At 50.4% G+C, this 24195-nt stretch overlaps 1 protein-coding gene across 1 annotated transcript in view; it reads left to right on the top strand.

Moving 5' to 3' along the window:
* HDAC3 (histone deacetylase 3) overlaps positions 1-24195 on the top strand; it is a 67092-nt gene that overhangs the window by 23031 nt on the left and 19866 nt on the right. The window contains exons 10-13 of the mRNA XM_063928854.1: positions 5316-5380; positions 6811-6900; positions 17727-17785; positions 17931-18010. Coding sequence (XP_063784924.1) covers positions 5316-5380; positions 6811-6900; positions 17727-17785; positions 17931-18010 — 294 coding nt within the window. The remainder of the gene's footprint in view (positions 1-5315; positions 5381-6810; positions 6901-17726; positions 17786-17930; positions 18011-24195) is intronic.

Here is a 24195-nt window from a genome sequence, read left to right as displayed (position 1 = left end):
AAGGTGCTTTTGCCTGTCCCTGGATCTACCGCGTTAAAAGAACTAGCGGATCGTAAGATTGACACTATGCTCAAGTCCATATACACTGCTTCAGGAGTGGCGTTAAGGCCTACTATTGCCTGTGCATGGATTTCTAAAGCCATAGTAAAGTAGTCAGGCACATTACTAGAGGATTTGGATACAATGGATAGAAGTGACATTGAATTGTTTTTACGTAACATACAGGATTCTGCTGGGTTCATGGTGGAATCCATGACGTACCAGGGTACGCTGACTGCACGGATATCTTCCATGTCTGTTTCAGCTCACAGGGGACTCTGGCTATGCCAGTAATCTGCCGACGCGGAATCCAGGAGAAGTGTGGAGAACCTACCCTTCACAGGTCAGGCTCTATTTGGGGAAGCATTGAATGCGTGGATCTCCACGGCAACCGCTGGTAAGTCAACCTTTCTTCCCTCAGACAACGAAGAAACCCTTTTCTACGTCCACAACGCAGTCCTTTTGGACCGCTAAGGCTAGAAAGTCCAACCTCCTACCACTTTCTTCAGAGGTGGCCGAGCAAAATCCAAAAAACCTGCACCCGCAGATTCCCAGGAACAGAAGCCTGCCTCTGTTTCCTCAAAATACTCAGCATGACGGTGTACCTCACTGCCTGGAGAACGGGCAGGTTGGGAGCGAGACTCGGACATTTCAGTCACGTCTGGGTGTCATCCGGCCTGGATCACTGGGTACAGGATGTTGTGTCCCAGGAGTACAGACTGGGGTTTCAAGAGCTCCCACCTCACAGATTCTTCAAATTAGTCTTGCCAGCTTTGCTGACAGAAGGGGCTATCCTTCAGGAAGCCATTCAAAAATTAGAAAGGTCAAATGTCATTGTCCCAGTTCCACGTCATCTGATAAACAAGGGTTATTATTCAAACCTATTCGTGGTACCGAAACCGGATTGTTCGGTCAGGCCAATTTTGAACCTGAAGTCGTTAAAACCCTTGTCTAAGGGAATTCAAGTTCAAAATGGAGTCTCTGAGAGCAGTGATCTCAGGGCTGGAGGAGGGAGAGTTTCTGGTATTTCTAGATATCAAGGATGCGTATTTCCACATTCTGATTTGGCCGCCACACCAGGCTTATCTCAGATTTGCGCTGTTGGACTGTCACTATCACTTCCAGGCACTGCCATTCAGCCTCTCCACAGCACTGCGGGTGTTCACCAAGGTAATGGCAGAGATGATGATTCTCCTCTGCAAGCAGGGGGTGAATATAATTCCGTATCTGGACAATCTGCTGATAAAGGCATCTTCCAGGGAGAGGTTGTTGCAGTCCATTGCTCTCATGACTCGACTGCTCAGAGAACACGGATGGATCCTGAATCTTCCAAAGTCAAATTTGGAGCCGACAAGGAGATTGTCTGTCTTTCCTAGGGATGATCCTCGACACAGAAGTGCAGAGGGTATTTCTACCGGTGGAAAAAGCGTTGGTGATACAAACGATGGTTCGGGATGTTTTGAGACCTGCCCGGGTATCGGTTCATCAGTGCATTGGAGATGGTTGCCTCCTACGAGGCTCTACAGTAATGAAGATTTAATGCACGGTCCTTCCAACTGGATCTCCTGGACAAGTGGTCGGGATCTCACCTACACATGCACCAGAGGATACGTCTGTCGCCGAAAGCCAGGATTTCACTCCTGTGGTGGCTACAGCTGCCTCACCTTCTCGAGGGACGCAGGTTCGGGATTCAGAACTGGATCCTTCTAACCACTGATGCAAGTCTCAGAAGTTGGGGCGCAGTCACCCAAGGGGAAACCTTCCAAGGAAGGTGGTCAAATCTGGAATCCATTCTTCCAATAAACATCCTGGAACGAAGAGCCGTGTACAACGGTCTTCTACAAGCGGCACACCTTCTACAAGATCAGACCATTCAAGTACAGTCGGAAAATGTGACGACAGTGGCCTACATAAACAGTCAGGGCGGAATGAAGAGCAGAGCTGCAATGTCAGAGGTAACAAGAATCCTCCTCTGGGCAGAAAAGCACGCGGTGGCACTGTCAGCAATCTTCATTCCGGGAGTGGACAACTGGGAAGTGGACTTCCTCAGCAGTCTGGAGGTGTTCACGCAAGTAACAAGTCTTTGGGGTGTACCTCAAATAGACATGATGGCTTCCCGTCTCAACAAGAAGCTTCGGAGGTACTGTTCCAGGTGAAGAGACCGGCAAGCAGTGGCGGTGGACGCCCTGGTAACTTCGTGGGTATTCAAGTCAGTGTACGTGTTCCCTCCACTTCCACTCATTCCAAGGATTCTAAAGCTCATAAAGAGAACAAGAGTTCAGGCAGTCCTCATTACTTCAGACTGGCCGAGAAGGGCTTGGTACGCGGATCTTCTGGAATTACTGCTGGAAAAGCCGAGGCCTCTTCTTCTTCGCGAGGACCTTCTGCTACAGGGGCCGTTCGCTTATGAAGACTTACCACGGCTACGTTTGACGGCATGGCGGTTGAGTGCCAGATCTTAGCTAGGAAGGGCATTCCAAGCAAGGTCATTCCTACCCTGATACAGGCTAGAAAAGGAGTAATGTCAAAGCATTACCATCGTATTTGGAAAAAGTATGTGTTTTGGGTAGAATCCAAGAAGTTTCCTATGGTGGAGTTTCAACTTGGACGGTTTCTCCTCTTCCTGCAAGCAGGTGTGGATGTGGGCCTGCGTTTGGGATCCATAAAGGTCCAGATTTCGGCCTTGTCCATTTTCTTCCAGACACAACTGGCTTCCCTCCCTGAGGTTCAGACTTTCTTGAAAGGGGTTATGCACATCCAGCTTCCCTTTGTGCCTTCTACGGCACCCTGGGATCTTAACGTAGTATTGCAGTTCCTGCAATCGGATTTGTTCGAGCCTTTACAGGAGGTTGAGTTCAAGTTTCTTACGTGGAAGGCTGTCACCTTGTTGACCTTAGCTTCTGCTAGATGTGTGTCGAAATTGGGGGTTTTGTCTTGTAAAAGCCCCTGCTTAATCTTTCATGAAGGTAGAGCTGAGCTCAGGACGCGTCAGCGGTTCCTTCCAAAGGTTGTGTTGGCTTTTCATATCAACCAGCCTATTGTGGTGTCAGTGGCTACTGACTCCTCAATTCAATCAAAGTCCTTGGATGTTGTAAGGGCTCTGAAGATCTATGTGAAGAGGACTGCTCGTCACAGGAAATCGGACTCTGTTTGTCATGTATGATCCCAAGAAAATTGGGTGTCCTGCTTCTAAACAGACGATTTCTCGCTGGATCAGGTTCACTATCCAGCATGCTTATTCTACAGCAGAAACAGAAAAAAGGTTTGTAGGCGCTGAGCAGGGACGTGCAAATATAACCCTGAAAATGGCAGCCACCTGGTAAGGAGGTAGCCGGCCTCCTTAAAATAAAACAACTGAAACAAACCACCAGGTCGGCGCACAATATCAGTGATGTTGATAAAAAACAATTTATTAAATAAAAACAAAAACAAACTGATTAAAAAGACCACAACAATATACAAAGCGTAAATGTGAGGTATTATAAACCTCTAATACAAACATAGAGTGTGTAAATATATGAAAGGGACGCTGACAGATGGGAGAGCCAGTCTCTATAGAAAAGAATTAATCTCTCACATATGTTCCATATCTGACAGTTCAAATGGAAATGAATATTGCCAAATTGTATAGTTAGCGTCTATGACCATATGAAAGTGTCCAGATTTAAATAGCTATTTCCTTGGAGCACATATGAATGATAAACCAACCGATTGCTGTTACTCACTGAGCCGTTGTAATCTCTTACTGCACGGGATGGGTAGTTGAAATCCGCTTATTATCACCCTGTGCATGGGTGAGACATCCGTCAGCGGTATGTTTTAGATGAAAATCATTCCCTTCAGTACGGCACCGAGTGAGTGCGCCGGAACGTCGTGCAAATCCCCCAGCTCAACTGAGCAGTGCCCAGCCGGGCAAGGTGTAGCAGTGTTCCAAATGCAGGGGAAGTGTAAGTGAGATGATTAAATCGCTGGCTCTCCCATCTGTCAGCGTCCCTTTCATATATTTATACACTCTATGTTTGTATTAGAGGTTTATAATACCTCATATTTACGCTTTGTATATTGTTGTGGTCTTTTTAATCAGTTTGTTTTTGTTTTTATTTAATAAATTGTTTTTTATCAACATCACTGATATTGTGCGCCGACCTGGTGGTTTGTTTCAGTTATTCTACGGCAGGATTGCAGTGTCCAAAATCTGTTAAGGCCCTCTCTACTCGTAAGGTGGGTTCTTCCTGGGCGGCTGCCCGAGGTGTCTCGGCTTTACAGCTTTGCCGAGCGGCTACTTGGTCAGGGGCAAACACGTTTGCTAGGTTCTACAATTTCGATACTTTGGCCTCTGAGGACCTAAAGTTTGGTCGATCAGTTCTGCAGGAGCCTCTGCGCTCTCCCTCCCGTTCTGGGAGCTTTGGTACGCTTTGGTACATCCCCATGGTACTAATATGGACCCCAGCATCCTCTAGGACATAAGAGAAAATAGGATTTTAATTACCTACCGGTAAATCCTTTTCTCGTAGTCCGTAGAGGATGCTGGGCTCCCGCCCAGTGCTTTGTTTTCCTGCAGTTGTTCTTTGGTTCAGCACTGCTTTGTTCTTAGTTGAGTACTGTGTTGTTACTTGGTTAAGTATGGTTCTTCAGCTGTTGCTGAGTTTTCAAGCTGATTAGCTTGGTTCGCCTTGTTTGTGTGAGCTGGTGTGAATCTCACCACTGTCTGGATTTCCTTCTCTCGAAGTTGTCCGTCTCCTCCGGGCACAGTTTCTATACGGAGTCTGGTAGGAGGGGCATAGAGGGAGGATCCAGCCCACACTATCAAACTCTTAAAGTGCCCTGGTGGACCAGTCTATACCCCATGGTACTAATATGGACCCCAGCATCCGCTACGGACTACGAGAAAAGGATTTACCGGTACGTAATTAAAATCCTGTTTTTATACATTTTATAACTTACTAGTTAATTTTAGTCAACTACAAAGGGAAAAAGAAAATACAGGGTTAGAGCTGGTTTTTATACAGCAATGTATACATATGGACTCTTGTGTGTGTGTGTGTGTGTATACATATGGACTTTTACAAGGCTGAAAGATTGTAATGCTAAATAGCGACTGTATTTTGCAGCACAAATTTTATGGGAACCATGGATTTGTCCTTCGTATGTATCTTGAATATATGTTTACCAGGGCATGTTGAGTGCTACACTGATGTTACTGGCTAATGCAATAGAAACCTGGAACAAGTGACGTTCAAAATGTGTCTAATTAAATATTTTCTGCTTGCTTCCAGTGTGGTGCTGACTCCCTCGGCTGTGACAGACTGGGATGTTTTAACCTTAGTATACGGGGACATGGGTAAGCTAGACACTGTCACTTGTAGTACAATTATTAATCAAGTGCCAACAAGATAATTTTCATAGGAATTCAATCACTATATGCCACCTTTTTAATAATCTGAACTTGCTCACAGTCTCCAGTCTCTGCAGGGAACTGTTTAATCCCTGGCTCTGCTCCCCAGCCTCGTAGTCTCCAGTCTCTGCAGGGAACGGCTTGATCCCCGGCTCTGTTCCCCAGCCTCGTAGTCTCCAGTCTCTGCAGGGAACGGCTTGATCCCCGGCTCTGTTCCCCAGCCTCATAGTCTCCAGTCTCTGCAGGGAACTGCTTGATGCCCGGCTCTGCCCCCCAGCCTCGTAGTGTCCAGCCTCTGCAGGGAACGGCTTGATGTCCGGCTCTGTTCCCTAGCCTCATAGTCTCCAGTCTCTGCAGGGAACGGCTTGATCCTCGGCTCTGTTCCCCAGCCTCGTAGTGTCCAGTCTCTGCAGGGAACGGCTTGATGCCCGGCTCTGCCCCCCAGCCTCGTAGTCTCCAGTCTCTGCAGGGAACGGCTTGATGCCCGGCTCTGCCCCCCAGCCTCGTAGTCTCCAGTCTCTGCAGGGAACGGCTTGATCCCCGGCTCTGCTCCCCAGCCTCGTAGTCTCCAGCCTCTGCAGGGAACGGCTTGATCCCCGGCTCTGCCCCCCAGCCTCGTAGTCTCCAGTCTCTGCAGGGAACGGCTTGATCCCCGGCTCTGCTCCCCAGCCTCGTAGTCTCCAGTCTCTGCAGGGAACGGCTTGATCCCCGGCTCTGCCCCCCAGCCTCGTAGTCTCCAGTCTCTGCAGGGAACTGCTTGATGTCCGGCTCTGCCCCCCAGCCTCATAGTCTCCAGTCTCTGCAGGGAACGGCTTGATCCCCGGCTCTGCCCCCCAACCTTTATCCAATACTAGAAGACGTTCAGTGGGTCTTGAGCTTTTTATTTTGTAGTATTGACGGAAATGCGTGTATTATTCTGATTACTGAACCTCTGCTGCTGTTAGATCACACTCAGTACTGGACGCTATCTGATCAGAATGTCATCATTTAGAATGTCGACACAAACATTTTCTGAATGTCAACAGTGTCAACATGGTTAAAATGTCAACTTGTTTATTATGTTGATGGTATATTGTAGTGCTGTGGTTAGGCTTAAATAGTCAAAAAATGGTACGTCACCATTTTTACCATGTCAGGCTTTAGACATATCATATCACACCCATGTTGGACTATGGGCGATCAAGCGCCTCTTGCAGAAAATACTATGTGCACACTTGTAGACGGGCAACCTCTTTAACAGCAGTGTTTGTCTTTCTAGGTGTTCATTCCATATAATGCTGTTTTATGCTATAGATAGTGTCTGGGTACTCGTCTATGGATGGCATTACTGTGATGCAGAATAATAACTGCTTCTATTTTTTCTATTTCTTCTGTAGGGATTGTGTTCAGTATGTGAAAAGCTTCAATATTCCCTTGCTGGTACTTGGAGGAGGGGGTTACACAGTCCGCAATGTAGCGCGGTGCTGGTGAGTAGCCACAGGAAATGTTGCGGAGTTTGCCACTTGCACTTCACCGTGAAAGATATCGGATTGTTCCCTGTAGAGCAGAACCCCCAAGCTGCTGGTGACTCTAGTGTAGGTAACGTTTGTAACCGAAATTTACGTGTAACTAAGGGGGTCATTCCGACCTGATCGCTCGCTGCCGTTTGTTGCAGCGCAGCGATAGGGTCGGAACTGCGCATGCTCCGACGCCGCAGTGCGCTGGCGCGTGGAAGCAGTCTTTGCCTAGCAATCGCCTCTGAGGCGGTCGCTGGGCGGGAGGGGGCTGGATGGCGGCGTTAAGCCGCCGTTTAGGGGGAGCGGTCCAGGCAACGCAGGCGCGGCCGGACCGTGGGGGGGGGGGGGGGCGTGCCGGTCACGCGCAGCCGCTGCGGGCTGGGGAGCGATGAGTAGCTCCCGCCCAGCACGCTAAAGCTGCGCTGGCCGGGAGCTACTCTTGAAATGCAAAGGCATCGCCGCTGTGTGATGCCTTTGCACTTCTGCGGTGGGGGGAGGGGGGCAGCACTGACATGCGGGGCGGGATAGCCCTGTGCTGGGCGTCCCCCCCGCATGTCAGTGTGAATGATCGTAGCTGTGCTAAATTTAGCACAGCTACGATCAACTCTGAATGACCCCCTAAATGTCTTCTCAAAGTGATTGTAGTGAAGCCAAGTTTCTCTAACGTCCTAGTGGATGCTGGGAACTCCGTAAGGACCATGGGGAATAGCGGGCTCCGAAGGAGGCTGGGCACTCTAGAAAGATTCATGACTACCTGGTGTGCACTGGCTCCTCCCACTATGACCCTCCTCCAAGCCTCAGTTAGATTTCGTGCCCGGCCGAGGTTGGATGCACACTAGGGGCTCTCCTGAGCCCTTAGAAAGAAAGTATAGTTTAGGTTTTTTATTTTCAGTGAGACCTGCTGGCAACAGGCTCACTGCAGCGAGGGACTAAGGGGAGAAGAAGCGAACTCGCCTGCTTGCAGCCGGATTGGGCTTCTTAGGCTACTGGACACCATTAGCTCCAGAGGGATCGACCGCAGGCCCAGTCCTTGGTGTTCGGTCCCGGAGCCGCGCCGCCGTCCCCCTTACAGAGCCAGAAGCAAGAAGAGGTCCGGAAAAACGGCGGCAGAAGACATCAGTCTTCACCAAGGTAGCGCACAGCACTGCAGCTGTGCGCCATTGCTCCTCATACACACTTCATACTCCGGTCACTGAGGATGCAGGGCGCTGGGGGGGGGGGCGCCCTGAGAAGCAATAATAACACCTTGGCTGGCAAAAATTCCACAATATATAGTCCCAGAGGCTATATATGTGGAAAATACCCCTGCCAGAATCCAGAAAAAAGCGGGAGAATAGGCAGCGGAAAAGGGGCGGAGCTATCTCCCTCAGACACACTGGCGCCATTTCTCCTTCACAGATCCGCTGGAAGGAAGCTCCCTGGCTCTCCCCTGCAGTCTACAACAGAACAGGGTAAAAACAGAGAGGGGGGGCACTAAATTTAGGCGCTAGCTATATATATATATATATATATATATATATATATATATATATATATATATATATATATATACTAGGTGCTTCATCGCGCCCTACGGGCGCTCTTCACACCGTCGCAAGGGGCTACGCCCCCTTAACCCTTGCATGCCTTTCTGGGGTTTAATATTTGTATTATATGGAGTATTACCTGCATTCCTTTGTTAGTGGTTAAATATTGCACAATGAAAGGGCGTGCGATGGTGAAGGAGGCGCAGCCCCTTGCGACGGCGTGAACAGCACCTGAAGGGCACGATGTACAGAATGTAGCGGGTGCGGGGGGGACTGCGGATGGTGTCTGTAGATGCTGCAAGTGGAGGGGAGGCAGAAGTGGGGGTGGGGCCCGGATGGGGAAGGTTCGGGAGGTGCTGCGCGTGGGGGAGGGGCAGAGGAGTGGGGGATGCAGATGGGGGAGGGGTCCGGAGGCACTGAAGGTGGGGGAGGGGCAGGGGTGCCACGGGTGGGAGAGGGGCAGGTGTGGGGATGTTGTGGATGGATGAAGGGTTCCAGAGGTGCTGTGGGATGGGAAGGGACGGGAGTGCCGGGGGTGGGGTAGGGGACCGCAGGCACCATGGGTAGGGTAGGGGCAGGTACGGGTGTTGCGGCGGATGGGAAAGGAGGTCCGGAGGTGCTGCAGAAGGTGGAGGGGCAGGTGCGGGGGTGCCATTGGTGGGGGAGGGGTGGGTGAGGGGGGGACCGCTGATGGAGGAGGGTGTCTGCAGATGCTGCGGGTGGAGGGGGGCAGGTGTGGGGGGAGACATATAAGGGGGGTGAATGGTGGAAGGGGCCTGGAGGTGCTGTGGGTGGTGAAGGGGTGGAGGAGTGGGAGCCACGGGTGGTGTAGGGGGTCTGGAGGCACAGCATGTGGGGGAGGGGTGGAGTTCCGCATGTGGAGGAGGGGAAGGTGCGGAGGTGTGGTGCATTGGGGAGAGGTCTGGAGGCGCTGCGGGTACTGTATATGCCATAAAAGATAGTTGGAGGGTATGCAGTAACAGGGCCAGGACAGGAGTGACAGGGTCGGTACAGGGTTGACGGGGCCAGGACAGGGGTGACAGGGTCAGAACAGGGGTGACGGGGCCAGGACAGGGGTGACGGGGCCAGGACAGGGGTGACGGGGCCAGGACAGAAATGATAGGGCCAGGATAAGGGTGGCAGGGCAAGGCCAGGGGTGACAGGGACATGACAGAACACAGGGCACGGGAGAGATTGGTATTAGGGACAAAACAGTGGTGACAGACAGATGTGTCTTACCGGAGTCACTGCTGCTGGCTGCTGCTGTTCCACTCCAACCTGTTGGGATCTGCTGCTGCTGGAGACTTGGCATGGCTGACTCTCTCAGGCTGGATTCCTGCTTCCTCTGCCCGTCCGCATCCCTCCCCCCCTCCTCAGTCACACACCGCAGACCTCGCGCAGCTGCCGGGCACTGTGGTAAGGTGAGACTGGAAATGACTGGTTAGCCCCCAGGAGATGCTGCGGCTGGAGGGAGGAGGGGGTCATAGCATGCACGTGGCGCGGACCTCACGGCTTCCGGGCACTGTGGTAAGGGGAGACTGGGAGTGACTGGTTAGCTCCCAGGAGACGCTGCGGCTGGAGGGAGGAGGGGGTCGGAGCCTGCAAGCAGCTCGGATTTCTGCAGCGCTACCCGCCGGCTAAAGTGTGTGAAGGAGCTGGGCGCACCTCACTGCGGGTGGCAGCGCTGCAGCTAGCGGTGGGGTTGCTGGGGCTGGAGATAACAGAGGCAGTACGGAACCTGCACAGCAGCAGGTGCCCCACAAAACTGCAGCTAAGAAGCGTGGAGTGTGCCAGAAAGTGACGTTCCTCCACGCCAGAGAGACCCTGCCGAGTATGCCGATGTGGGGGGTCAAGCACACAGTGAGCCGGTGCCCGTCTGTCTGTACGGCATACCCCCTCACACCCCCCCCCATACCTCCCAACTGTCCCGATTTTCGCGGGACAGTCCCATTTTTTGGGGTCTGTCCCGCTGTCCCACCCGCGGGTCGCAGTGTCCGGCGGTGGGGGGGGGGGGGGGGGGGCAGTTGGAAAGCTCCTGTACTCGCTGTTCTGCTTAGCAGAGCAGCGGTGAATAGTGGAGACAGAGGGAGAGGGGGCATCAGGGGGTACGGATTAATGGGGGGGTTCCAGCAGCAGAGCCGGATTAAGGTGGGGGGGGGCAGGGGATACGTACCGTTGGCCCCACAGTTTTAGGGGGCCCCCGGCTGGAGTAGCTCTGTTCCAGCTCAGAAGCTCCCCCACCCCCCGTCCTGCCAGCAACAGTGGCAGCATTTGTGCTACAGTCAGCACACGCTGCTGCATATTGGCAGGTCTGTGGTGTTGCAGGGAGGCAGCAGCCTCCCTGCTTTCTTCTCCCTGTGCGGGTGTGTAGGGGGGAGCGACCACCTCCTCTGGATTTAGCCCTAGCTGAGGGGCCAAAATCCCATCAAAAAAATAAAAATAAAAATAGAAATTTGCATAAGGGGGCGTGGCCACGCGGGCCGCGATTAGGCCACGCCCTAACCCACAGCAGGCACAGCAATGAGATAGGGCTCCCCTGTCACAAGTGCCCTGGGCCCCCCGGAATCATAATCAGCCCCTGGGAGCATGCCAGCAGCTCACAGAGCGCTGGGCATGCTCCCTCACTGACTAAAACGGGGCCCTCCCGTGAAGCCACGCCCCCTTTTCGCAGAGTGTGTTTCCCTCCTTCTGCCTGGATAAAGCTCCTGCAGAAAGCTGGGAGGTCTGCACCCCTGCCTGTGCCATGCCCAATGCCCATGCTATCTGCTTCTGCTCCTAGTCTCCTGTAGATTTGGCCAGATCTCTGTGACTCATTTGACTAACTCCGCCCAGTGTTGTAACTCCGCCCAGCGTTAGCAAATGAATCACAAGGTCACAGAATAGGGCTATTATATAGGAGAGATATATATATATATATATATATATATATATATATATATATATATATATATATATATATAAAAAGCAGCTATAGGGGACATAACTCAGTTAGTCCCTGCATTATATAGCGCTCTGGTGTGTGCTGGCATACTCTCACTCTGTCCCCCCAAAGGGCTTTTGTGGGTCCTGTCCTCATTCGGAGCATTCCTTGTGTGTGTGCGGTGTGTCGGTACGGCTGTGTCGACATGTTTGATGAGGATAATGATGTGGAGGCGGAGCAGATGCCTTTAGAAGGGATGTCAACCCCTGCGGGGCAGACACCTGAGTGGATGGGCTTATGGAAAGTAATGAGTGCACGTATAGACTCCTTATATAAAAAAATCGACGACATGCCAAATGTGGGACAGCCGACTTCTCAGCTCGTGCCTGCCCAGGCGTCGCATGGGTCGTCAGGGGCTCTAAAACGCCCGCTACCTCAAGCAGACCCAGATGTCGACACTGATACTGACACCAGTGTCGACGACGATGAGTCTAACCTGATGTCCACTAAGGCCATTCGCAGCATGATTGAGGCAATGAAAGAGGTGTTACACATTTCTGATATAAATACAGGTACCACTAAAAAGGGTATTATGTTTGGGGAGAAAAAACTACCCGTAGTTTCTCTGACGTCCTAAGTGGATGCTGGGGACTCCGTCGGGACCATGGGGATTAGCGGCTCCGCAGGAGACAGGGCACAAAAGTAAAAGCTTTAGGATCAGGTGGTGTGCACTGGCTCCTCCCCCTATGACCCTCCTCCAAGCCCCAGTTAGGTTTTTGTGCCCGGCCGAGAAGGGTGCAATCTAGGTGGCTCTCCTAAAGAGCTGCTTAGAGTAAAAGTTTTATTAGGTTTTTTATTTTCAGTGAGTCCTGCTGGCAACAGGCTCACTGCAACGAGGGACTTAGGGGAGAAGAAGTGAACTCACCTGCGTGCAGGATGGATTGGCTTCTTAGGCTACTGGACACTAGCTCCAGAGGGACGATCACAGGTACAGCCTGGATGGGTCACCGGAGCCGCGCCGCCGACCCCCTTGCAGATGCTGAAGAGAGAAGAGGTCCAGAAATCGGCGGCTGAAGACTTCTCAGTCTTCATGAGGTAGCGCACAGCACTGCAGCTGTGCGCCATTGCTCTCAGCACACTTCACACCAACGGTCACTGAGGGTGCAGGGCGCTGGGGGGGGCGCCCTGGGCAGCAATGAAAGTACCTATACTGGCTAAAAATACATCACATATAGCCTCTGGGGCTATATGGATGTATTTAACCCCTGCCAGGTTGTCAGAAAAACGGGAGAAGAAGCCCGCCGAAAAGGGGGCGGGGCCTATTCTCCTCAGCACACAGCGCCATTTTCCCTCACAGAACTGCTGGTGGGAAGGCTCCCAGGCTCTCCCCTGCACTGCACTACAGAAACAGGGTTAAAACAGAGAGGGGGGGCACTTATTTGGCGATATGATTATATATTAAGATGCTATAAGGGGAAAACACTTATATAAAGGTTGTCCCTGTATAATTATAGCGTTTTGGTGTGTGCTGGCAAACTCTCCCTCTGTCTCCCCAAAGGGCTAGTGGGGTCCTGTCCTCTATCAGAGCATTCCCTGTGTGTGTGCTGGGTGTCGGTACGTGTGTGTCGACATGTATGAGGACGATGTTGGTGAGGAGGCGGAGCAATTGCCTGTAATGGTGATGTCACTCTCTAGGGAGTCGACACCGGAATGGATGGCGTATTTAGGGAATTACGTGATAATGTCAACACGCTGCAAGGTCGGTTGACGACATGAGACGGCCGGCAAACAAATTAGTACCTGTCCAGGCGTCTCAAACACCGTCAGGGGCTTTAAAACGCCCATTTACCTCAGTCGGTCGACACAGACAGGGACACTGACTCCAGTGTCGACGGTGAAGAAACAAACGTATTTTCCTTTAGGGCCACACGTTACATGTTAAGGGCAATGAAGGAGGTGTTACATATTTCTGATACTACAAGTACCACAAAAAAGGGTATTATGTGGGGTGTGAAAAAACTACCTGTAGTTTTTCCTGAATCAGATAAATTAAATGAAGTGTGTGATGATGCGTGGGTTTCCCCCGATAGAAAATAATTGGCGGTATACCCTTTCCCGGCAGAAGTTATGGCGCGTTGGGAAACACCCCTTAGGGTGGATAAGGCGCTCACACGCTTATCAAAACAAGTGGCGTTACCGTCTCCAGATACGGCCGCCCTCAAGGAGCCAACTGATAGGAGGCTGGAAAATATCCTAAAAAGTATATACACACATACTGGTGTTATACTGCGACCAGCGATCGCCTCAGCCTGGATGGGCAGCGCTGGGGTGGCTTGGTCGGATTCCCTGACTGAAAATATTGATACCCTTGACAGGGACAGTATTTTATTGACTATAGAGCATTTAAAGGATGAATTTCTATATATGCGAGATGCACAGAGGGATATCTGCACTCTGGCATCAAGAGTAAGTGCGATGTCCATATCTACCAGAAGATGTTTATGGACACGACAGTGGTCAGGTGATGCAGATTCCAAACGGCACATGGAAGTATTGCCGTATAAAGGGGAGGAGTTATTTGGGGTCGGTCCATCGGACCTCGTGGCCACGGCAACAGCTGGAAAATCCACCTTTTTTTTTACCCCAAGTCACATCTCAGCAGAAAAAGACATCGTCTTTTCAGCCTCAGTCCTTTCGTCCCCATAAGGGCAAGCGGGCAAAAGGCCAGTCATATCTGCCCAGGGATAGAGGAAAGGGAAGAAGACTGCAGCAGGCAGCCCATTCCCAGGAACAGAAGCCCTCCACCGCTTCTGCCAAGTCCTCAGCATGACGCTGGGGCCGTACAAACAGGTGCGGTGGGGGGTTGTCTCAAGAGTTTCAGCACGCAGTGGGCTCACTCGCATGTGGACCCCTGGATCCTACAAGTAGTATCCCAGGGGTACAGAATGGAAATTCGAGACGTCTCCCCCTCGCAGGTTCCTGAAGTTTGCTTTACCAACGTCTCCCTCCGACAGGGAGGCAGTATTGGAAACAATTCACAAGCTGTATTCCCAGCAGGTGATAATCAAAGTACCCCTCCTACAACAAGGAAAGGGTCCTGGGAAAGATGGTAGCTTCTTACGAAGCAATTCCCTTCGGCAGGTTCCATGCCAGAATCTTTCAGTGGGACCTGTTGGACCAGTGGTCCGGATCGCATCTTCAGATGCATCGCTTAATAACCCTGTCTCCAAGAACCAGGGTGTCTCTACTGTGGTGGCTGCAGAGTGCCCATCTTCTAGAGGGCCGCAGGTTCGGAATACAGGACTGGGTCCTGGTGACCACGGATGCCAGCCTTCGAGGCTGGGGGGCAGTCATACAGGGAAGAAACTTCCAAGGACTATGGTCGAGTCAGGAGACTTCCCTTCACATAAATATTCTGGAACTAAGGGCCATCTACAATGCCCTAAGTCAAGCAAAATCCCTGCTCCTACACCAGCCGGTGCTGATCCAGTCAGACAACATCACGGCAGTCGCCCATGTAAATCGACAGGGTGGCACAAGAAGCAGGATGGTGATGGCAGAAGCCACAAAAATTCTCTGATGGGCGGAGAATCATGTACTAGCACTGTCAGCAGTGTTCATTCCGGGAGTGGACAACTGGGAAGCAGACTTCCTCAGCAGACACGACCTCCACCCGGGGGAGTGGGGACTTCACCCAGAAGTCTTCCAGATGCTGGTAAACCGTTGGGAAAAACCACAGGTGGACATGATGGCGTCCCGTCTCAACAAAAAGTTAAAAAGATATTGCGCCAGGTCAAGGGACCCTCAGGCGATAGCTGTGGACGCTCTAGTGACACCGTGGGTGTACCAGTCGGTTTATGTGTTCCCTCCTCTGCCTCTCATTCCAAAGGTATTGAGAATAATAAGAAAGCGGGGAGTAAACACAATTCTCGTGGTTCCGGATTGGCCAAGTCGAGCGTGGTACCCGGAACTTCAAGAGATGCTCTCAGAGGACCCGTGGCCTCTACCGCTCAGACTGGACCTGATACAGCAGGGGCCCTGTCTGTTCCAAGACTTACCGCGGCTGCGTTTGACGGCATGGCGGTTGAACACCGGATCCTAAAGGAAAAGGGTATTCCGAAAGAAGTCATTCCTACGCTTATTAAGGCCAGGAAAGATGTTACGGCAACGCATTATCACCGCATATGGCGAAAATATGTTGCATGGTGCGAGGCCAATAAGGCCCCAACAGAGGATTTTCAACTAGGTCGATTTCTGCATTTCCTGCAAGCAGGAGTGGATATGGGCTTAAAACTAGGCTCCATTAAAGTACAGATCTCGGCTCTGTCGATTTTCTTTCAAAAAGAACTAGCTTCAGTACCTGAAGTTCAGACTTTTGTAAAAGGAGTGCTGCATATTCAGCCCCCGTTTGTGCCTCTGGTGGCACCTTGGGATCTCAACGTGATGTTGAGTTTCTTAAAATCACATTGGTTTGAGCCACTAAAAACCGTGGATCTGAAATATCTCACGTGGAAAGTGGTCATGTTATTAGCCTTGGCTTCAGCCAGGCGAGTGTCAGAATTGGCGGCTTTATCATGTAAAAGCCCTTATCTGATTTTCCATATGGATTGGGCAGAGTTGAGGACTCGTCCCCAATTTCTCCCTAAGGTGGTGTCAGCGTTTCACCTGAACCAGCCTATTGTGGTGCCGGCGGCTACTAGTGAATTGGAGGACTCCAAGTTGCTAGACGTTGTCAGGGCCCTGAAAATATATGTTTCCAGGACGGCTGGAGTCAGAAAATCTGACTCGCTGTTTATCCTGTATGCACCCAACAAGCTGGGTGCTCCTGCTTCTAAGCAGTCTATTGCTCGCTGGATTTGTAGTACAATTCAGCTTGCACATTCTGTGGCAGGCATACCACAGCCAAAATCTGTAAATGCCCATTCCACAAGGAAGGTGGGCTCATCTTGGGCGGCTGCCCGAGGGGTCTCGGCTTTATAACTTTGCCGAGCAGCTACTTGGTCAGGGGCAAACACATTTGCAAAATTCTACAAAATTGATACCCTGGCTGAGGAGGACCTGGAGTTCTCTCATTCGGTGCTACAGAGTGATCCGCACTCTCCCGCCCGTTTGGGAGCTTTGGTATAATCCCCATGGTCCTTACGGAGTTCCCAGCATCCACTAGGACGTTAGAATTACCGGTGAGTAAATTCTTATTTTCTCTATTTCTCGTAGTCCGTAGTGGATGCTGGGCGCCCATCCCAAGTGCGGATTGTCTGCAATACTTGTAAATAGTTATTGTTAACTAAAGGGTTATTGTTGAGCCATCTGTTGAGAGGCTCAGTTGTTTTCATACTGTCAAACTGGATATAGTATCACGAGTTGTACGGTGTGATTGGTGTGGCTGGTAAGAGTCTTACCCGGGATTCTAAATCCTTCCTTATGTCTGCTCGTCCGGGCACGGTGTCCTAACTGAGGCTTGGAGGAGGGTCATAGTGGGAGGAGCCAGTGCACACCAGGTAGTCATGAATCTTTCTAGAGTGCCCAGCCTCCTTCGGAGCCCGCTATTCCCCATGGTCCTTACGGAGTTCCCAGCATCCACTACGGACTACGAGAAATAGAATTACCGGTGAGTAAATTCTTATTTTTCCCTCCCTAACCATGAGGATTGATACTTTAACAACTGAGATGCTAAACAGGACTCACTGCTAGCGTCTCAGTCTGAATCACTGTCTGACAGGACACTATGGGCGGAATCCAATTACCTGTGATCAGCTGGAGTGGGGTGCAAGTTTCTGTTGCAATGACATGTAAACGCCGACAACTGCACCCGAATTCACCCCCCTCGTGGCCCATATTAGTGCCGGGCTTTCACATTTGTGCTCGCAGCCGGTTCCTCCAGTAAATGCGGCATATAGTTGCACTTAATTGCGCCGCGACTGCATCGCGGGTACTTTGATTCTCCCCTGTGTATTTAGACCGCAATCTACCAACATATCATCCAAAGAACTGGTGATGGGACTGGAATTGATTTTATTAATTTAGTTCCTGCTACCCTGAATTCTAGAATGGGTTAAAATGTGGACGTTCTGAGATGGAAAACCGGGGAAGCTGGTGAGACCATTAGGATTTTACCAAGCTCATCTGTTGGGAGCGTCATACGCTCGTGGCAAAATTAAAGAATGTAGTTTCTGGTCTCCAACATTTGCTCTCGTACCCTGGCGCGTTTCGCAGATAAATAGACAAGTATAGTGATTCTGATGTATCAACCACACGCCTGGGGCTTCATTCAACACAGACATCAGCCATAGAGGAGAAAATGGTGTTGTATTAATAATCAGTAGTCATTTGCTATATTTATCTCATTTCAGGACATATGAAACGTCATTGCTAGTGGATGAGACCATCAGTGAAGAGCTGCCTTATAGTGGTAAGTGACTTGATTGCCTTATTAATGTGTTTGCTACTTGGTGGGAAACTGCTTTATAAATAACATGTAGAGTACGGTAGAGCTTAGAACCACATTAAGTTGCATAAAGAAGTGTTTATATCTATCCATTTATTTTACTCTTTAGAATACTTTGAGTACTTTGCACCTGATTTTACACTCCACCCGGATGTCAGCACTAGAATTGAAAACCAGAACACTCGACAGGTAAGCCGCTTCCATATCTGGCCACAGTAATGGTCATTCACTAAGGGCCTGATTCTGATTTGGAAATAAAGCAGATAAAGCAAGTAATACCGCTTTCACATCGCAATGCTGGGTCCCACCCGGGAATTGGACTCTTACACACTGCCTTCCCGACCTGGCACTATGCTGGGTCGGGTTGCCATCCGTGGGCGGAGGCGGAGCTGGGAGAGGAGATCATTTCCGCGCCGCCTCTCCCTATTCAGTGAATGGGTCCCGGGTCGCATCGACCCGGCAACCCGTTCCTACTGCACCTGACCCGGTAATTACCCGGGAATAACACTGCTTTATTCCCAGGTTGAATTACTGGGTCAGGCGAACCGGGGAATTTGTCCATGGCCCCTTTCAACCGCACAGCCACCCGTGACGGCCTGGCAATATACCAGGTTAGTTTTGCGGTGTGAAAGGGGTATACCTCTGTATCTGGAACAAACCATAATGCAATGCAAGCAAATACATTTATATTTTTGTGCGCAGGGTAAATACTGGCTGCTTTTGCGTATGGCTGGCAAATGCTGTACAGCTTTATTCCTACACTGCAATTTATATTTCAGTTTGGACACGCCCCATCCAAATCTAACTCTCTCTGCACATGTTACATCTGCCCCCCCCCCCCCCCCCCCCCCCTGCATTGCAACATGATATTGCCCAGGTGCAAAGTTACTTGCTTTTTTTGCTTTACTTGCAAGTCAGAATCAGGCTCTAAGTCTCCATGGTGGAGGCTGTACATTTATAGAGGTCCACCTAGAAGAAACTTTCTACATGAGGCCTTTTCCTCCCATGTATGAGCTTGTAGAATGGTTGGTCATTATATCCAAGCAGCTCTGTTTGGCGAGGTTACCATATGTAAAAGACTTTAAATAGATCAACAACTTCTCTGAATTTGAGGACAACGCATTCAGCTTCACAGCGTCTTTGCCGAATAAGAAAGAGGACGATGAGTGTTATCCTCCTTGGTCAATGCTTCATTGTATCACCTTTGATAACGGATTACATACGTGATCCCGCCGGGCGTGGTGCAGGCTGTCAGTATCCTAAAAGCGGCATCCGGACCGGCAGAATGTACTCGCCACAGGTTCTATTCCTCCTCCATGGGTGTTGCGGACACCCACGAGTGGAAATAGGCCCTGTGTGCCGGTATTCCGGCTGGTGGCATTGCCGGCTGGCGGGATTTTGGCGTCTGCATCTTGACCGCCGGGATCCCGACAACCAGCACATTGAGCGGATCCGTTGCCAACAACTGATGAGATGGAGCAATATGCAACAATGAACAGAATGTTTAAGATTAGGGCATTTAATGAACCCTCCTTACATCAATTCATTTCAGTTCTGCTATTGCACTAGCAGAGTACTTTAAATCATAGTTCAGGTAAGAGATAAACTGCCTCTCTAGTGTGATGGTGTTGTCAGATGGTAGCAGATGAATGTCCCAGATTTATCTGTCATTTACACCATTCACCGAATTAATTCTGGCAGGATAAGCAGTAGCGCAGCAGCAAAACAGCCTCATAACCTGATGCTACCACCGTCCTCCCCACGCTGGGGATTATGTCACCTGGCTGGTGGTTGGAGCGTCTGACTTGCACCATGCAGACCTACTAGCCTTCCAGATTAGTCTCATCAGACCATAAAACTTTCTACCACACCGCTGCGATATTTTCTAGCCTGGAGCTTCTGCTGTGTACAGACAAGTAAATATATTTTCTCTATCGTCCTAGTGGATGCTGGGGTTCCTGAAAGGACCATGGGGAATAGCGGCTCCGCAGGAGACAGGGCACAAAAAGTAAAGCTTTAGGATCAGGTGGTGTGCACTGGCTCCTCCCCCTATGACCCTCCTCCAAGCCTCAGTTAGGTTTTTGTGCCCGGCCGAGAAGGGTGCAATCTAGGTGGCTCTCCTAAAGAGCTGCTTAGAAAAGTTTAGCTTAGGTTTTTTATTTTACAGTGAGTCCTGCTGGCAACAGGATCACTGCATCGAGGGACTTAGGGGAGAAGAAGTGAACTCACCTGCGTGCAGGATGGATTGGCTTCTTTGGCTACTGGACATTAGCTCCAGAGGGACGATCACAGGTACAGCCTGGATGGTCACCGGAGCCTCGCCGCCGGCCCCCTTGCAGATGCTGAAAAGAGAAGAAGGTCCAGAATCGGCGGCAGAAGACTCCTCAGTCTTCTTAAGGTAGCGCACAGCACTGCAGCTGTGCGCCATTGCTCTCAGCACACTTCACACGGCAGTCACTGAGGGTGCAGGGCGCTGGGGGGGGGGCGCCCTGGGCAGCAATGAAAATCCATTTTTTGGCAAAAAATACCTCACATATAGCCTCCGGGGCTATATGGAGATATTTAACCCCTGCCAGAATCCATTTTTAAGCGGGAGACGAGCCCGCCGAAAAGGGGGCGGGGCCTATCTCCTCAGCACACAGCGCCATTTCCTCACACAGTTCCGCTGGTCAGGAAGGCTCCCAGGCTCTCCCCTGCACTGCACTACAGAAACAGGGTTAAATCAAGAGAGGGGGGGCAAAATTTGGCGAAATTGTGATTTTATAAAAGCAGCTATAAGGGAGCACTTATTATAAGGCTATCCCTGTAAAATATAGCGCTTTGGTGTGTGCTGGCAAACTCTCCCTCTGTCTCCCCAAGGGGCTAGTGGGGTCCTGTCCTCTATCAGAGCATTCCCTGTGTGTGTGTGCTATATGTCGGTACGTGTGTGTCGACATGTATGAGGACGATGTTGGTGAGGAGGCGGAGCAAATTGCCTGTAATGGTGATGTCACTCTCTAGGGAGTCGACACCGGAATGGATGGCTTATTTATGGAATTACGTGATAATGTCAACACGCTGCAAGGTCGGTTGGCGACATGAGACGGCTGGCAAACAAATTAGTACCTGTCCAGGCGTCTCAAACACCGTCAGGGGCGTTAAAACGTCCTTTTACCTCAGTCGGTCGACAGACACAGACACGGACACTGATTTCAGTGTCGACGGTGAAGAAACAAACGTATTTCCCTTTAGGGCCACACGTTACATGTTAAGGGCAATGAAGGAGGTGTTACATATTTCTGATACTACAAGTACCACAAAAGAGGGTATTATGTGGGATGTGAAAAAACTACCTGTAGTTTTTCCTGAATCAGATAAATTAAATGAAGTGTGTGATGATGCGTGGGTTCCCCCCGATAGAAAATTATTGGCGGTATACCCTTTCCCGCCAGAAGTTAGGGCGCGTTGGGAAACACCCCTTAGGGTGGATAAGGCGCTCACACGCTTATCAAAACAAGTGGCGGTACCGTCTATAGATAGGGCCGTCCTCAAGGAGCCAGCTGACAGGAGGCTGGAAAAATATCATAAAAAGTATATACACACATACTGGTGTTATACTGCGACCAGCGATCGCCTCAGCCTGGATGTGCAGAGCTGGGGTGGCTTGGTCGGATTCCCTGACTAAAAATATTGATACCCTTGACAGGGACAGTATTTTATTGACTATAGAGCATTTAAAGGATGCATTTCTATATATACGAGATGCACAGAGGGATATTTGCACTCTGGCATCAAGAGTAAGTGCGATGTCCATATCTGCCACAAGATGTTTATGGACACGACAGTGGTCAGGTGATGCAGATTCCAAACGGCACAAAGGTGTATTGCCGTATAAAGGAAGAGGAGTTATTTGGGGTCGGTCCATCGGACCTGGTGGCCACGGCAACTGCTGGAAAATCCACCGTTTTTACCCTAAGTCACATCTCTGCAGAAAAAGACACCGTCTTTTCAGCCTCCAGTCCTTTCGTCCCTATAAGAGTCATATCTGCCCAGGGATAGAGGAAAGGGAAGAAGACTGCAGCAGGCAGCCCATTCCCAGGAACAGAAGCCTTCCACCGCTTCTGCCAAGCTCTCAGCATGACGCTGGGACCGTACAGGACCCCTGGATCCTACAAGTAGTATCCCAGGGGTACAGATTGGAATGTCGAGACGTTTCCCCCTCGCAGGCTCCTGAAGTCTGCTTTACCAAGGTCTCCCTCCGACAAGGAGGCAGTATGGGAAACAATTCACAAGCTGTATTCCCAGCAGGTGATAATCAAATTACCCCTCCTACAACAAGGAAAGGGGTATTATTCCACACTATATTGTGGTACTGAAGCCAGAAGGCTAGGTGAGACCTATTCTAAATCTAAAAAAATTTGAACACTTACAAAGGTTCAAATCAAGATGGAGTCACTCAGAGCAGTGATAACGAACCAGGAAGAAGGGGACTATATAGTGTCCCGGGACATCAGGGATGCTTACCTCCATGTCCCAAATTTGCCCTTCTCACTAAGGGTACTTCAGGTTCGTGGTACAGAACTGTCACTATCAGTTTCAGACGCTGCCGTTTGGATTGTCCACGGCACCCCGGGTCTTTACCAAGGTAATGGCCGAAATGATGATTCTTCTTCAAAGAAAAGGCGTCTTAATTATCCCTTACTTGGACGATCTCCTGATAAGGGCAAAGTCCAGGGAACAGTTGGAGGTTGGAGTAGCACTATCTCGGATACTGCTACAACAGCACGGGTGGATTCTAAATATTCCAAAATCGCAGCTGTTCCCGACGACACGTCTGCTGTGCCTAGGGATGATTCTGGACACAGTCCAGAAAAAGGTGTTTCTCCCGGAAGAGAAAGCCAGGGAGTTATCCGAGCTAGTCAGGAACCTCCTAAAACCAGGAAAAGAGGCTTCCTACGAAGCAATTCCATTCGGCAGATTTCACGCAAGAACTTTTCAGTGGGATCTGCTGGACAAATGGTCCGGATCGCATCTTCAGATGCATCAGCGGATAACCCTATATCCAAGGACAAGGGTGTCTCTCCTGTGGTGGTTACAGAGTGCTCATCTTCTAGAGGGCCGCAGATTCGGCATTCAGGATTGGATGCTGGTGACCACGGAGGCCAGCCCGAGAGGCTGGGGAGCAGTCACACAAGGAAAAAATTTCCAGGGAGTGTGATCAAGTCTGGAGATTTTTCTCCACATAAATATACTGGAGCTAAGGGTAATTTTATAATGCTCTAAGCTTAGCAAGACCTCTGCTTCAAGGTCAGCCGGTATTGATCCAGTGGGAAAAACATCACGGCAGTCGCCCACGTAAACAGACAGGGCGGCACAAGAAGCAGGAGGGCAATGGCAAAAACTGCAAGGACTTTTCGCTGGGCGGAAAATCATGTGATAGCACTGTCAGCAGTGTTTCATTCCGGGAATGGAAACTGGGAAGCAGACTTCCTCAGCAGGCACGACCTCCACCCGGGAGAGTGGAAACTTCATCGGGAAGTTTTTCCACATGATTGTGAACCGTTGGGAAATACCAAAGGTGGACATGATGGCGTCCCGTCTGAACAAAAAACGGGACAGGTATTGCGCCAGGTCAAGAGACCCTCAGGCAATAGCTGTGGACGTTCTGGTAACACCGTGGGTGTACCAGTCGGTGTATGTGTTCCCTCCTCTGCTTCTCATACCTAAGGTACTGAGAATTATAAGACGTAGAGGAGTAAGAACTATACTCATGGCTCCGGATTGGCCAAGAAGGACTTGGTACCCGGAACTTCAAGAGATGCTCACAGAGGACTTATGGCCTCTGCCGCTAAGAAGGGACTTGCTTCAGCAAGTACCATGTCTGTTCCAAGACTTACCGCAGCTGCGTTTGACGGCATGGCGGTGGAACGCCGGATCCTAAGGGAAAAAGGCATTCCGGAAGAGGTCATTCCTACCCTGGTCAAAGCCAGGAAGGAGGTGACCGCACAACATTATCACCACATGGGGCGAAAATATGTTGCGTGGTGTGAGGCCAGGAAGGCCCCACGAAGAAATTTCAACTCGGTCGATTCCTGCATTTCCTGCAAACAGGAGTGTCTATGGGCCTCAAATTGGGGTCCATTAAGGTTCAAATTTCGGCCCTGTCGATTTTCTTCCAGAAAGAATTGGCTTCAGTTCCTGAAGTCCAGAAGTTTGTCAAGGGAGTATTGCATATACAACCCCCTTTTGTGCCTCCAGTGGCACTGTGGGATCTCAACGTAGTTCTGGGATTCCTCAAATCACATTGGTTTAAAACCAGTCAAATCTGTGGATTTGAAGCATCTCACATGAAAAGTGACCATGCTCTTGGCCCTGGCCTGGGCCAGGCGAGTGTC

Source organism: Pseudophryne corroboree, chromosome 6 (assembly GCF_028390025.1).
Source record: "Pseudophryne corroboree isolate aPseCor3 chromosome 6, aPseCor3.hap2, whole genome shotgun sequence".
NCBI classification, from domain to species: Eukaryota; Metazoa; Chordata; class Amphibia; order Anura; family Myobatrachidae; genus Pseudophryne; species Pseudophryne corroboree.
Note: the sequence above shows the minus strand (reverse complement) of the source record. Positions and strands in the feature narration are given on the sequence as shown.